General features: G+C 52.7%; 3 protein-coding genes across 3 annotated transcripts; 2 read left to right on the top strand and 1 right to left on the bottom strand.

The window, feature by feature from the left end:
- Positions 1-2,667: 2,667 nt before the first annotated feature.
- MRS44_014547 (uncharacterized protein) lies at positions 2,668-8,362 on the top strand (the record flags this gene model as incomplete). Its single annotated transcript, XM_046274161.1, has 3 exons — positions 2,668-2,975; positions 3,036-8,275; positions 8,331-8,362. The coding sequence occupies 3 exons, from the start codon at positions 2,668-2,670 to the stop codon at positions 8,360-8,362; spliced, it is 5,580 nt and encodes a 1,859-aa protein (XP_046127326.1).
- Positions 8,363-9,298: 936 nt separating this feature from the next.
- On the bottom strand, positions 9,299-12,743 carry MRS44_014546 (uncharacterized protein; the record flags this gene model as incomplete). The annotated part of the gene is made up of 3 exons (XM_065618453.1): positions 9,299-11,303; positions 11,369-12,530; positions 12,587-12,743. The coding sequence occupies 3 exons, from the start codon at positions 12,741-12,743 to the stop codon at positions 9,299-9,301; spliced, it is 3,324 nt and encodes a 1,107-aa protein (XP_065474525.1).
- A 456-nt stretch (positions 12,744-13,199) lies between these two features.
- Positions 13,200-14,771, top strand: MRS44_014545 (uncharacterized protein; the record flags this gene model as incomplete). Its single annotated transcript, XM_065618452.1, has 3 exons — positions 13,200-13,392; positions 13,437-13,985; positions 14,041-14,771. The coding sequence occupies 3 exons, from the start codon at positions 13,200-13,202 to the stop codon at positions 14,769-14,771; spliced, it is 1,473 nt and encodes a 490-aa protein (XP_065474524.1).
- Between the last annotated feature and the right edge of the window lie 524 nt (positions 14,772-15,295).

The raw sequence follows: 15,295 nt of genomic DNA, 5'->3' as shown, positions 1-15,295 counted from the left end.
ATTCTCACAACCACGACACCTGAATCTGGACAGAGTCACAGATGATCGATGGATCGACTGCGCGAAGATCTTGTCTTTATACGTGCGTCAATTCAGGAGGTCTTCCGTCACTGATCAACACAGAGCCTTGTTGCAAGTCAAGTTAACCCTACCCTATGCCACTGCTGATAAATGAAAATTTCTTTTGCTTCTCTCGCTTATACTTGACGCGGCCGTTCGGAGACGGGCGCCCATGGCGCTTCCAGTTGGACGTCTGAGCTGAACCCATTTCAGCCAAGCCACGCCTAGAAGACCACCGTAGCCATCTCTTCAGCCGCCAGTCCGCTGGCCAGTGACGCTGAGTGAGTGTAATGATGGACGGGCTGGGGCAAGGGCCAAGGGGGGCCAGCGCAAGAATTCCCCCAGTCCCATGGCCTCATCACGTCTCGCAGATCAGTGAATGGGTGTCTCGGACATTTCCACACACAACACGTCTCTCCCACACATGCACGCGTCTCATAGTCTAGATTTGCTCCATCGTGGGGGAATCGGAGAGCCCAAGGGATGAAGGGCAGCCCAGATGGCATTTCATGGAGCTAGAATATGGGCTTGATGGACCGTCTTCCGTCATCGTTCACACTCTGGCTCCCAAAATAACAGCAGCAGGGAACGGCTTTGGCCCAGGCTAGCATCTCCGTCCTCGCATTCCAGAAGCTTGATCAGGGAGGATCGATCATTAAGGCCAGCGCTGATCCTAGCGAGACGAGGATGTGCTGACAGGCCAGGCCCTGGCTTGATCATGTCCAGCTGTGACGGGGTAAAGCGGGCTTTGAGTTGTCCGCAGTGGAGCAATGCAATCCCCTGGAAAATACAGAAGAGATTGCCATATCGTCCATATGTCCGCACTGGCCGAAGCAGTTTTTCAACCCCTTTGATCTTGGGTTATTCCCTTCCCTTGAGTGCCGTCCGCCACGTCTTGGATCCTGCTCATCAGAGTCGTGGAGGAACCCATAGTTGGGATGGAAAGGCAGTCGACCCGCTGCTGTCTCACCCAGGAACCCGATCAGCCTGTCATCCTGTCTCAATCCCTTCATGTTGTCTCGAATCACCCATCTCGAATTCACCCGTATCACATCACACATCGAGCTGTGGAACTCGGAACGCCATGTCTAGGGCTTTTCCCCAGCTCACTGGCCATGATGGAAGAGGTAGCGGACTTGCGAGCCCTCGGTTGGTTAAGAATTGCGGAAAATCAGACGCCAAGTCTCAAGCCTCACAGTCGAGGGCCTCGTTGGAAAGAGCCGTGTCCCAGAGTCCGTCCCGACACGGTACGGAGCATAAACAGTAAACAAGCCTTTTGCATGACCCGCCGCGTTGTCCCTGACCATGCGGGACAGCATCCGGTGGGTGCCGTTTGGGGAACGGCCGGTTGGTTGCTGGGCCAGAACAGACAGACCAGGGGCACTTTTCTTTTTAGGGCCTGGGTTCGTACCAACCATGATGGATCCATGACAAGTCGCCCGTCAGCCAGAGTCCCCTGATGATGCAGCCATCACGAGAGGCAAAGTACCGCCTCTCTCTTGCGGTCTGCTCCTCCGCGGCCTGGCGGATGAGTGTGTCTGTCTGACGGGAGACGATGGCTGACTAGACGCGCCATGAGGAATGCTTCCTAGACATTTGATCCTTTGGCGATAGACCGTTTGTGGCGCGGGATCAAAGCCAAGTGAGACCGAGAAAGAGAGACATCCATTATTAGAGGGGAGCCACCACGCCTTTGTCGCTTGGCTGCAAATCTGCCACACGGCCATCTCGCGTACAGTGCGTTGATCTCATTATGATTGCAGATTCGATTAGTCCCCAAAGCGCAGTTTCAGAAATCTCTAATTTTCCGTAGTCTTGGATGATATGACCGTTAAACTTTGGAACTCCGTCATCTAGATGAGGCTCTCCTGTTCGTCCAACGAAGAGCCAGTCTCCGCTTGGTGCTGTAGCAAGATCCAGGCTCTGACAGACTCGAGATCGGGGCAAGGCAGAGGAAGAAGAAAGAAGAGGGCAGATCCAGGGGAATACGCTGCCGGGCCTGCCGTGTGGCTATGGGCAGGGAAAAAGCTCGTATGGCGTCCGTTTTATGCCGTGGTCGTGGGACAAACATAGCAATGAAGGCCAAAGTGCAAAGGGGGGCTTGCTGCGCCCATGAGGTTCCTGCGGAGTTGGCCCCTGCGGTCAGCCGTACGGAAAAAACTGGCACCTCCCACGGTGTACGTACCCTCCTCCCCGTATCCAGCGGAGGCAGGATGGCATGTGGTCTGCCTGTCCCAAGAAAACAATCCCTTTTCCCAGGCTGTTTTTATTGGTGTTGTGAACAGTTAGTAGTGCCGACAACCTCACGACCTGGTGAAGGCTTCTGATCGCCTTTTTCCTCCCTTTAATCCTTTTCTTGTTGTTTCTGACGCTCGTTTTGTCTACCCGCACCCTTACTCTCGCTCAGAGTGCCCGTTGACCGTTCTCATTTGACCCGGTAACGTGGCCGACGCCATTCCCAACAACAGATTGTACCACGACTCGAAGACGGTCGATTTCCCATCCCCGATCCCCGAGCCCATCAAGTCATCTCCATCGACCATTGAACGAACCCTTACCGAGCCAGCTACTTCTTCGAGATAGCCAAATTTTGGCTTCTTGTGCATCATGGCCATGAGCCTGCCACACCTGGGCAGCGGAGGGGGACCTCACACCCAACCCTCGCTGCCTTCGCTCCCTGCGCATCTCCAATCCGACACGCATCTCACTGCCCATCTCGCCAGTCGTTTCCATGTTTCTCTTCCAACCGCCCAGCTCTCTTCTCACGCTCTCATCTCTCTCAACACCTACACTTCCTCGACCAAGGGCCCCGATGGCGGCAAGGAGGGAAGCGCCATGGCCGGCGCTGAGGATTTGGCCGACCGCGCATACCTTCGATTAGGTCACCGATCCGAGAACCAGGCCCTTGTCTTTCTGTATGTGATATCTCTTGATATAGAATCGAACATGTAATGTGTGGACACTAACAATGCCAGGGGTGAATCTGGTTCTGGCAAGTCGACTGTTCGAGCCCATCTGCTCACAGCTCTCCTGAACAAGTCATCAACACCACTGTCCACCAAGCTCTCGCTCGCCGCCTACGTTTTCGATACTCTCACGACTACCAAGACGGCTACGACCCCCACTGCTTCCAAGTCAGGTCTGTTCTACGAACTTCAGTACGACACTTCGGCTACAACCAACCCCATCCTCATCGGTGGTAAGCTGCTCGACCACCGACTTGAGCGTAGTCGTATTGCCGATGTGCCCACCGGCGAACGAAACTTCCACGTTCTGTACTACCTGCTAGCTGGTACCAGTGACGCTGAAAAGTCCCACCTGGGTCTGGAGGATTCTGCTGGCCCAACTGGCACCTCCCAGAAGCGATGGAAGTATCTCGGCCATCCCACTCAGCTCAAGGTTGGCATCAACGATGCCGAAGGTTTCCAGGTCTTCAAGAATGCTCTGCGAAAGCTCGAATTCCCTCGCGCTGAGATTGCCGAGATTTGCCAGATCCTCGCCAGTATTCTCCATATCGGCCAGCTCGAGTTCGAGTCGACCAGCCAGACCAGCGTCACCGGAGACGACAGCGGTGGCTTCTCTCACGAGGGTGGCAGCACAGTCACCGCCGTGAAGAACAAGGATGTTCTTTCCATCATCGCCGCCTTCCTGGGTGTGAGCGCTGCTGATCTTCAGACCACATTGGGCTACAAGACCAAGATGATTCACAAGGAGCGAGTTACTGTGATGCTTGACCCTAACGGCGCCCGTGCTCACGCTGGTGAACTTGCCCGCACACTCTACTCTCTTCTCGTTGCTTGGATCCTTGAGACCATTAACCAGCGTCTCTGCGCTCCCGAGGAATCCATTGCTAACACTGTTTCCATTGTGGACTTCCCTGGTTTCTCCCAGCAAACCGCCACTGGATCCGCCCTTGACCAGCTTCTCAACAACGCTGCCACCGAGAGCATCTACAACATGACTCTCCAGAACTTCTTCGACCGTAAGGCTGATATGCTTGAGTCAGAGGAAGTCAGCGTGGCACCTACCAGCTATTTCGATAACTCTGATGCTGTCCGTGGTATTCTGAAGCCCGGTAACGGTCTTCTCAGTATCCTGGATGATCAAACCCGCCGAAACCGATCCGACATGCAGTTTCTGGAATCTCTTCGAAGACGCTTCGATGGCAAGAACGCTGCCATCGAGGTTGGTGCTGCCACTGCCAAGCTGCCTGGTAGCAACTTCATGACCGAGAACACCTCGGCGTGCTTTACTGTCAAGCACTTTGCCGGTGAAGTTGACTACCCTGTCAAGGGCTTGATTGAGGAGAACGGTGAGATCATTTCGGGCGATCTTCTGAACATGATCAATGGCACCAAGAGCGAGTTTGTCGCCCGTCTTTTTGGCCAGGAGGCTCTGCAGACCGTCACCCACCCCAACGAGCGCACCGCTGTTATGCAGGCTAGTGTCAGCTCCAAGCCCATGCGAGCACCCAGTGTCATGTCCCGAAAGACACACCGAACCGCCAGGCCCAACACTGCCTACCGACGCCAGCAGCAGGATGCTATGGAGGATTTAGAGCAGAAGAGCCAAGCTGGGGAGTCAAGGAAGAACATCAAGATGACCATCGAGCAGGGAGCTTCAGGCCAGTTCCTGTCCTCCCTGGAGAATGTGCAGAAGGCGGTCACCGATCCTGGTACCAATTCCTACTTCATCTTCTGTCTCAAGCCCAACGATCGACGTATTGCCAATCAATTCGACAGCAAGTGCGTTCGAACCCAGGTCCAAACCTTTGGTATCGCTGAAATCAGCCAGCGGCTCCGGTCCGCTGACTTCAGTCTGTTCCTGCCCTTCGGCGAGTTTCTCGGCATGGCAGATGCTGAGACCATCCTGGTTGGCAGTGAACGCGAGCGTGCCGAGATGGTCATTGAGGAGAAGCAGTGGCCCAATAATGAGGTTAGGGTTGGTGCCACTGGTGTCTTCTTGAGTGAACGATGCTGGATGGAGGTTGCGCAGCTTGGCGAGATGGTCTCCGTGTCAGGCCGTTTCGGTGGTTTGCCATCCTCTGATGCTGGTGATGGTCTTACTCCTGCCGAGTCGACGCCCTTCGGCGCCTCCAAGGAGCACCTTGTCTCTGGCGGCAACACGCCTCTCATGTATGGTGAGAAGGCCAAGGGTGGTTACTTCACTGATGACAGCCGCTCTGAAGCTGGTGTCTCTGCCTTTGGTGGTGGTGACATGTTCAAGAACCTTGACACTCGTGAGCAGATGGCTGAGCGAGGCAACGAGAAGTCTTTGGAGGAAGTCGAAGAGTACAGAGACAAGCCCAGTCGAAAGCGATGGGTCGCCCTGGTCTTTGTGCTCACTTGGTTTATTCCCGATTTCCTCATCAGGCTTGTTGGACGCATGTCTCGAAAGGATGTTCGTATGGCCTGGCGAGAAAAGCTGGCTATCAACATGCTCATCTGGCTGATGTGTGGTATTGCCGGTTTCGTCATGGTCGGATTCCCTATGCTCATTTGCCCGAAGCAACACGTCTACAGCACCGCCGAGCTGTCTTCGTACGACGGCAAGAAGGGTAGCGATGGTGCCTATGCCGCTGTCCGTGGCTTCGTTTTTGATATTGGCGCCTACCAGATCAACCACTTCCCCAACAAGCTGGTCTCCGAAGACACCTTCCTCAAGTATGCCGGCAAGGATATTAGCGCCCTCTTCCCTGTCCAGGTTTCCGCTCTGTGCCAGGGCAAGGATGGCTCCATTCGTCATGAAGTTCTCCTCGAGAACAGAGATACCAACATCACTGGCCAGCCTCAGCTTCTCTTGCAGAGGGATGTGGATCTTAACTCCAAGTATCACGACTTCCGATGGTTCACCAACGACAGCAGACCTGACTGGTATTTTGAGCAAATGTACATGCTCAGGCACACCCACATGAAGGGTAGAATGGGTTACACTGCCAAGTACGTCAAGAAGCTCGCCGACACCCAGAGCCAGTACATCGCTATTCTCAACGGCCGTGTGTACGACATGACCATCTATCTGAACGGTGGCCTGCGCATGAAGGGCAAGAACAACAAGGACGCCCCAAACATTCCCGGTGCTACCAGATTCATGGACTCCAAGGTTGAAGGATTGTTTCAGAGCAAGGCTGGTAGTGATCTCACCAAGTACTGGGATCAGCTCCGGCTGGACGAGCTCACCAAAGCCCGTATGCTCACCTGCCTGAACAACCTTTTCTACATTGGAGATGTTGACACGCGAAACTCGACTCGTTGTCAGTTTGCCACATACTTCATCTTGGCTATATCTGTCTTGCTTGCCTCCATCCTGGTCTTCAAGTTCCTTGCCGCTCTTCAATTCGGAGGCAAGAATGCGCCCGAGAACCTCGACAAGTTCGTCATGTGTATGATTCCTGCCTACACTGAGGATGAAGACTCGCTCCGCCGTGCCATGGATTCGCTCTCGCGTATGAAGTACGATGACAAGCGCAAACTTCTCGTCATTATTTGCGATGGTATGATTATTGGCCAGGGCAACGATCGACCTACTCCTCGCATCGTGCTGGACATTCTGGGCGTCTCTGAGACTGTTGACCCCGAGCCTCTCAGCTTCGAATCTCTGGGTGAAGGTCAAAAGCAGCACAACATGGGCAAGGTCTACTCAGGTCTGTACGAGGTCCAGGGCCACATCGTTCCCTTCATGGTCATTGTCAAGGTCGGCAAGCCCTCCGAGGTTTCTCGTCCCGGTAACCGTGGTAAGCGAGACTCGCAGATGGTCATGATGCGTTTCCTCAACCGCGTTCACTACAACATCGCCATGAGCCCCATGGAGCTCGAAATGTACCACCAAATCCGCAACATCATTGGTGTCAACCCGACCTTTTACGAGTACATGTTCCAGATCGATGCTGATACAATGGTTGCCCCCGACTCAGCCACTCGCATGGTTTCCTCCTTCATCGACGACACTCGTCTGATTGCCGTCTGTGGTGAAACAGCCCTTACCAACGCCAGATCCTCCTTCATCACCATGATTCAGGTTTACGAGTACTGGATCTCTCACAACTTGTCCAAGGCCTTTGAGAGTCTCTTCGGTTCCGTCACTTGTTTGCCTGGTTGTTTCTCCATGTACCGAATCCGCGCTGCTGAGACTGGCAAGCCCCTCTTCGTCAGCAAGGAGATTGTCGAGGACTATTCCACCATCCGTGTCGATACCCTCCACATGAAGAACCTGCTTCACCTTGGTGAGGATCGTTACCTGACGACGCTGCTTCTCAAGTATCACTCCAAGTACAAGACGAAGTATCTCTACAGCGCGCATGCCTGGACTATTGCTCCCGACTCTTGGGCTGTCTTCCTTTCTCAGCGACGTCGTTGGATCAACTCTACCGTTCACAACCTGGTCGAGCTTATCCCTCTTGCCCAGCTTTGCGGTTTCTGCTGTTTCAGTATGCGTTTTGTCGTCTTTGTCGATCTTCTGAGCACCATCGTCCAGCCCGTCATCGTCATGTACATTGTGTACCTGATCTACCAGGTGGCCGCTAACCCCGATGTTGTTCCTGTCACGGCCTTCTTGTTGCTCGCTGCCATTTACGGTCTGCAAGCTATCATCTTCATCCTGCGCCGCAAGTGGGAGATGGTTGGTTGGATGATCATGTACATCTTGGCTATTCCCGTCTTCTCCTTTGCCCTGCCTCTGTATTCCTTCTGGCACATGGACGACTTCAACTGGGGTAACACTCGTGTTATAGCAGGCGAGAAGGGCAAAAAGATTGTCGTCTCTGACGAGGGCAAGTTTGACCCCAAGTCCATCCCGCGCAAGAAGTGGGAGGAGTACCAGGCCGAGCTTTGGGAGACCCAGACGGCTCGTGATGACGTTCGATCCGAGGTCTCTGGTTACAGCTACGCCACCAAGGCTCAGGGTCCCTTCTCTGAGTATGGCGGCTACCAGCCCAGCCGCCCTGGTTCCACGGTTGGCTTTGCTCCTCAGAACATGTCTCGCATGTCTCTGGCTCACTCTGAGATGCCCGGCAACCGCATGAGTCAGTTTGGCGGATCACAATTCTTCTCCCCTGAGGAGATGGTTGGCATGCCCAGCGATGATGCTTTGCTCGCCGAGATCCGCGACATTCTCAAGACGGCCGACCTGATGACCGTCACTAAGAAGGGCATCAAGCAAGAGCTTGAGAGACGCTTCAACGTCCCTCTGGACGCAAAGAGAGCCTACATCAACTCTGGTAAGTTTCTATTGTGCCTCACCTTTTCTGATCTCTCACTAACATGCTACCGCAGCCACCGAGGCCTTGCTTTCGGGTCAATTGTAAATGTCGTTTGAAACGACGATGCACAAATGGAGCGAACACTATAATGTCACAGCATTGCAATAATTTTTTCTGGATTTACAGAGGCGAATTTGGACAGGACGCTAAAACTTGAATAATTGCTCATGTCAAAAAAGGGGTAACCTCTTCTCTTGCCCTCCTTTCTCTGCCAAAGAGGAGCTCACAAGACGGCTCGGGCATTGGTTTTCTATACAATATCATAATAATGCGCGCGTGTGGAGAGGAGGAGGGTGTTTCTTGATCTCGGATGATCCATCGTGGAGCGAGCTTTGTGGTTGGGGATATCAGGATATTCAGTCCCTGAGTTTGGGGCGTGCTTTGCGTTTTTCATGGTGTTTATTCATTTTTTATATCGAGGTAGATGGACAGGACATTGTACATATTGTACACCGAGTTTGAACAAGTTTGACGTCTCATGCCAATATTCCCAAGTAGTTTCTTGATTATCTTGTGATGATGAGTTGTTGAGGTGATCAACACCGTCATGTCAACACCTTGGTATCACTGGGGTCGAGGAAAAAGGGAGACGCCAGTATAAACTCTTTAGCTCACACTCCCCTAAAGATAATAAATAGAGTATAGTATGCATAGGCAGGGAAGCCTTAAAGCCTTGTCTTTATTAAAGTATGCCCTCACTTACTTATTACAAGGTACTTAAGAGGAGCTAGGTAATCAAGCCTCTTAATGTTCTGGTGTCTTGTGTATTTCTTGACCCGCGTTGTTCAAGTTGACATATCCCTCACTACCTAAGGAGGAATGAGTATGCAAGTTGGAGGTATTATACATAGGCGACTACCTCGGAAACAGTCTATCTTGTCACTTGGATCACACTCTAGTTTGCTAAATAGTTCCGTGAGCCTTTTGTATAAACGCCGGGTATATATATCAACGCCTATATATCTACGCACAACAACCGCTCTACAGCACATGACCCTTAAGCAACCTCTCAACTCCACCCTTGCTCCAAGCCTTGACCTTTTGCTGATCGCACGTTTCCCATATCCTCCTCATGAGGGCTGCCAACACATCAACTTCTTCGCCGCCCCCAGAGGCCGCTCGCTGCGCATCTAGCCAACCTAGAATACCGAAGCGAGTGACGAGCGTGGTGCTGCCACCCTCGATGCAGGACGCGCGGTAGATTATCCTCAGGAGACGGGTGCGCAGGTTAACACGCAGATAGGGGTTTGCGCCGAGGGCGAGAATCTTTTCGAACCAGCGCTTGCGGTGGAAGATGCCGAGGTCAAAGGGCGTGCGGAGGCTGTCGAGGAGGTAGATGAGCAGCCAGGTGATCTCGGTGTAGTACTTGTCGTCCTCCGACGGTTCGCCGTGGAGCACATCGTGGGCGAGGGGTAGCTTGTCCGGGGCCCAGAAGGGGCTTCGAGTGAGGAAGCCGTTGACCTTGGGGTACAACGGATGAAGAGGGTTCTTGAGAATCTCGAGGGCGTGCGTGGCAAAGGCTGTAAAGGCCGAAGGGACGGGGCCTTTATCTACCTGCTCTCTTGAGGACTCGGCGAGCTCAGAGAGGAGGAGCCAGATCTGGTCCTTTTCCTCATACGAGGATTCCTTGAGCTTGGCAGCCATCTTCAGGATGTTGGTGAGAGCTTCCTTGCGGATGTTGATGTGGGTAGAAGACAGGAGACGGATTAAGCCTGCTGCCCAGCCGTCTTCGACGAGATCCTCTGCGTTCTTGCCAGACCATTTGGTCAAGGCCGTGGCATCTTCATCTTCAGAAAACGGCACGTGAAGCATCTCCTCAAGCCTTGAAAGGTCCACGGACGATTTGGTCTTCTCATCTTTACCGGTCTCCGCCTCGGCGTCAGGCATCTCCTCATCAGCATCCACATCCTTAGACTTGTCGTCCTTGAGTTTCTTCATCTTGATCTTGCTTGACGAAAACTGATCGCATATCCGCTTGTACAAGGCCTTGGTGAGTTGCTTGCCATGTTTCAACCGATACGACGCGGTAAAGTATGACGACAGGAACTTGCCAAGTGAAGCTTGCTCGGTGCCATCGGCAGAGCTTGTGGCGTACGACAGCTGCTCGACCATTGTCACATTGACCAAGGCAGTAGCACCGTGGGACAAGGACAAGTTTCCTTCCTGAGAGTATGTCTCCAACAAGTCGAGATACTTGATAGGTGAGGAGGCACATCGGTTGATGCAGTTGTCGACAAATGACCAGACCTTTTCCATGTCCTTGGACTTGACCTCGGCCAATGTTGTCTGCAACGCTTCATATAGAGGCGTCATCATGGTTGCCTTTGTGACCAGCTGGTTTTCAACAGCGACTTCGCCAAGAACCTTCTTGAGCTGGTGAAAGGGAAGATCTCGCTTCTTGTCACACAGCAGCCGCAGGAGAGCCGTGTACGGCGAGGAAGCTGCTCCATCGACGAGGTTTTCGATTCTTGAGAACCATCGCATGCCAGGGGAATAGCTGGCGATAGACACAAGGTTCTCGAGCTCCATAACACCAAGAGACTCATCCTCAGTCTTTTCGCTTCCTTGATTGAGCGTCTTGAGAACTTCGGTGAAGAAGGGTGACACATCAAAGTTGGCAGCGAGTGCGACTTGCGGAATCACCTCATAGTACAGTCGTAGCAAACGACTGGCCATGGTCTTGTGAAGGATGTTTTCCGCAGGTATTCCTTTGTAAGCCCGAACCACTTCCTTCATGTCAGGGATCCGTTGACAGAAGGCATCGATCAACCGACGGCTGGCCTCACTCCAGGTGGTGTCCTTGGATTTAGATGCCTCCTCATGCATCTTCAGGGCTTCGGCAAGTTTCTCGAGTGCCACGATGAGGATTCGGGTCGCAAAGAAGGATGTGAGGTGAGACTTGGGAGAGAGGCATCGGATGAGGACCTTTTGATTAATAGGAAGAGGAATGATGTTGCCGAGCAGGATGGAGGTAGGAGGAGGAGCCCTGGCGGAGCGAGTACGGTCTCCAAAGCGAGGGGGAGAGGGATTTGCATCGTGTTGAAGAGGAACGCGGCATAACCGATCCATGTCATGGAAAGCTTCGGTTCAAAGGTGAAGGATTGGTTGCTGAGGAAGTACTTGGCGGTGAGTTCAGGAGCAGCCGTAAAAATGGCAACCAGAAGTTCGTTGTGCTTGAGGCTTGACCAAGGACGGAGCTTCTGGGCAAACTCGGCGAGAACAAAGTTATACACGGGGATATCATCCTTGTATCTGTCAGTCACGAGTGCTCCATGAGCGCCGGCCTTTCGTCCACTTGGCACTGTGTCGTCGTCTGATTCCTTGGGATAGAGGCCTGTTGATGGATACAAGACACCAGCACTCGGGTTGGTGCAAGCGTAGATGAGGAACTGGTGGGCCTTGTAGCTCACTGTTGACTGCTCCTCGGTATCTTCACTGTCGGCGTACGAGTAGAGGCCCAAGATTCGCATTAGCGTCTTGGTGTTGAAGCTTCTGAACTTGATATCTCGAGGAATCTTGTCGTCCATCAAGACATGAGATTTCAACGAATCCAGGATATCTCGGACGAGATAAGGAGGGTCGGTCTTTATCATGTACGTCAAATGTGACAGAAGCTCCTTTTGTGACAAAAGTTCCTTTCTCCCATCGGAACTCAAGAACTTGAGGAGGCTCAAGAAGAACTTGACCGCGTTGGTCCTCACAGATGCCTTGCGCGCATCCTCCTGGGCGTCTCCAATGTGCCCAATCTCGAGATTTCTCCCCAGAGAGGTAAAGGTGAAGTTGCGCGCTCGGAAGATGCGCTTCGCGTAGGCGCCGCCGTCCAAGCAAGTAGCCTCTCGAAGCAAGCGGAGAGTAGGTGATAGAACGAATCCCTTGCTCTTCTCCACCGATAGGTTCTTTGCGAGCGACTTGAGCTGTCGCTCCTGGAGGAGCGTCTGGCAGATGCCCAAACCGTGGCTGACCAGCTGCAGGGAACCCGAGAGGACCTGCAGTAGCAGGGCCAGAACAACCGCGACGGAGGACATGACGCCGTCATTGTTGACTTGGACGGCAAAAGACCACATCTCCATGATATCGTTGAGGTAGACGGCATCTTCAGAAGCGTCCCTCGGCTTCACGGCGTCGAGGTACTGGTGTAGGATTTCGAGGTTTGCCCTTCGATCGTCATCTTCGGAGACCAACTTGTCGAGGAGGTTCTTGAAAGATTGAAGACCTGAAGAGTCAAGATTAGTCCACGCAAAGCTTCAGAAGCCCTCGTCGAGAACCTACCATGTCTGGCGCGGCGCAAATCCTGGTCAAAGGCCAGGAGCTTGCGCAATTGGTCGCTCGACGTCACGTCCTCGCTGGTGGGCGTCTCGTGGGTGATCTTCTGGCGCTTCCGAAAGGCGGTGGCGCCATCTCCGGTGTTGGAGACTCGTTTTCCCATTTTGAGGACCTGACAGCTCGTCGCGACTTGGATGTCTCGTCCATGAATTTCCTCGAGATTTTGGAGTTCTGCCGCCAACGACCGCTGTCCCGCCTGCCAGATTCAGCGGCTCGAGTGGGGCGTCGGCGTATTGATGATCCGCAAAAGCAACCGATTTACTTGAAATCGGTGTTAGTGGAATTGTTATTTTCCTTGATCCAGGCACCACCAAAGAAAGATATCATGATAGTAACCCTTTTTGCTGTTGAATGGACTTCGGAACACCATTCAATGTCATTTATATAGCTGCCGTACCTAGGTGGACTGAGGTTTCAGCCAAGTCGAGGTTCATAACATGCCACACCACAAGTCAGCCCGCATGGAAACTTACATGCCCTCAACTCCCGCGGACTAGGAATCTACAGTGTCTTCCTATATACTCTCTGGCCATCTTAGCTTTCAATCAATTACATCAACATGAATAAGCTTCCTTCAGAGATCATCTCAGTTATTGTTGGCCACCTCGGCAACAAAACTCATGATCCTCACCTCATCGAGGACATCTACCGACTTGCGTTTCCATACCGAGATCGGATCTTCAACAATTCAGTAGCGCAATATGCCTCTATATCCAAACAATGGCAGCATATTACCGAGACTGCGACATTTCGTCATTTTTGCTGACGCCGGTAAGACTTGAGACGGCGCTCCAAGTCATGACACCCTCTTGTCTTTCACGTCTCCGCTTCGTCAAGGTCGACTGCATATTGGATTCGGATGGGCCGACTGATATGGAATTGAATATGTCTGAGTACACTGACTCTTTACACGAGCGTGTCGAAAACATCATACGGTCTCTTTTTCGTCTCCTCGAAGCAACACCGCTTGCAGCAAAGCCATTGATTACAGTTCATCTATCCATTCCTCTGCCAGAATACATCATCGAGGCCAATTCACAAGAGCCTCCGTGGCATATAGCCCCTCGCCCAAACAATTTTCCAGTAATACACATTGACAGGAGTCTGATTGATGTTGGGACCAAATCTGTCACGTACCTCAAGCTTGCTCAAGAGGTGTATCAAGAGCTGCCGGACCTGCCAATGGTATCCGGTCTCATGCTCTCACTTGACGCCTACAGCATTGCCTTTGATCCTCGATTCATATGTCTCTTTGCAAGCAAGATGAGCCGCCTGGAAAAGGTGCAATGGGAACTTAGTGATGCCGAGAAGCGTGACACGGAACTTCGGGTTCGGCAGAGGGACGGTATGTTCCTTCTCCTCGCCCCCTCACACTAAACTTGACAACTCACTTGTATCAGGGTTTGCGGATAGCATCGAAAAGTTGCCAATGTCGGTGAAAGATATTGCCATCTGGCACATCAGGGAAATGCCAAGGGATGACACCATTGAGCCGCCCAGTATGGTTCCTGCTGGCCAAGTCGATCGTCTCAGCAGGGCACTTCGTCAGCTTAGTCTGAGGCCCGGTTTTGTCAACTTCTTCTTTGACGGCTGCGTGGACTCGGAGATTCTGTGGCCGTCCAACATTGATGACAAGCTTCCTCACTGGCCCAGAATGAGGCACTTCACGGTCAAAATGACGGGTGTGCTGCCATCAGGGAAATGGGTTGCTCTTCATGATCCCGATCGAGAAGAGAGGTGGGCCGGAGCCGAGCAGGTATCCAACTCGGTCCCAGGCGAGGATAGGCTTCTTCATCTGCGCGGTCCAACGGATTTGCAGTTGTTCGACGAGCTCTGCTTGGCTGTCGGAAAGGCCGCTGGACAGATGCCGAGCCTCAAGCATTTCTACATCGGCTTTGACGGCGGAGAGAACGATTGGAGCCAATGGGCGGATACTGAATTGTCCTCTGAGCCACGGCGGCTCCGGCATGAGGAACCGCCCCTCGAGATCAGGGCAGAGCCTGTGCTAGACCCAAGCGAAGAGACGATCAAGGTCTGGCGCGAGACTAGTGCCAAGCATGGTGTAGGCTTTTGGATGAGGTCAGGGAGTTTTGACGGTGCCTTGGAGGAAGCAAGTAGAGATGTTAGATAGTTACAGTTGTCGTTCGAGTACCTACGGACAAACAACATGTATGTATAGATATTAATGCACTTACAAGTAAAGCTTGGAATAAAACCTTGAAATGACTTCTTTTCTAACCTACCTCAACCAAACAATCATCTCGGTAGTGAGCGAGTCGAGGTCAACTCCGACTACGGAGTCGACTCCACCAAAAAAAGGTCATGAGAGGCCGCCGTGATGGCATCCATCACCTTGCGCCACATCCGCCGCAGCCGCTGCATCCACCGAAATCAGGTTCTCGTTGCATCCCGCAGCCATACAGAGGTCAAGGAATGAGACAAGATGCCCTCCAAAGCTGAGAAGTGCGCCCCCTCCGCGGATGGCATGACTAGAAAAAAAAGAATCCCCATGGATCCGGCGAGAATGAATGACCAGGGATCGTGAGGTTGCCACAAAATGACTTGCACTGGATCTTGGCTTTCTTGCTGAAAAAGATGAAGGCAAAACTGCATGTGAAGAAAAACAGTAAAAGAAAAAAAGGCCTCCAGAAGGGT

The sequence above is a fragment of the Fusarium solani genome, assembly GCF_023522795.1.
Source record: "Fusarium solani strain SB1 chromosome Unknown bctg00000010, whole genome shotgun sequence".
NCBI lineage: Eukaryota > Fungi > Ascomycota > Sordariomycetes > Hypocreales > Nectriaceae > Fusarium > Fusarium solani.
Note: the sequence above shows the minus strand (reverse complement) of the source record. Positions and strands in the feature narration are given on the sequence as shown.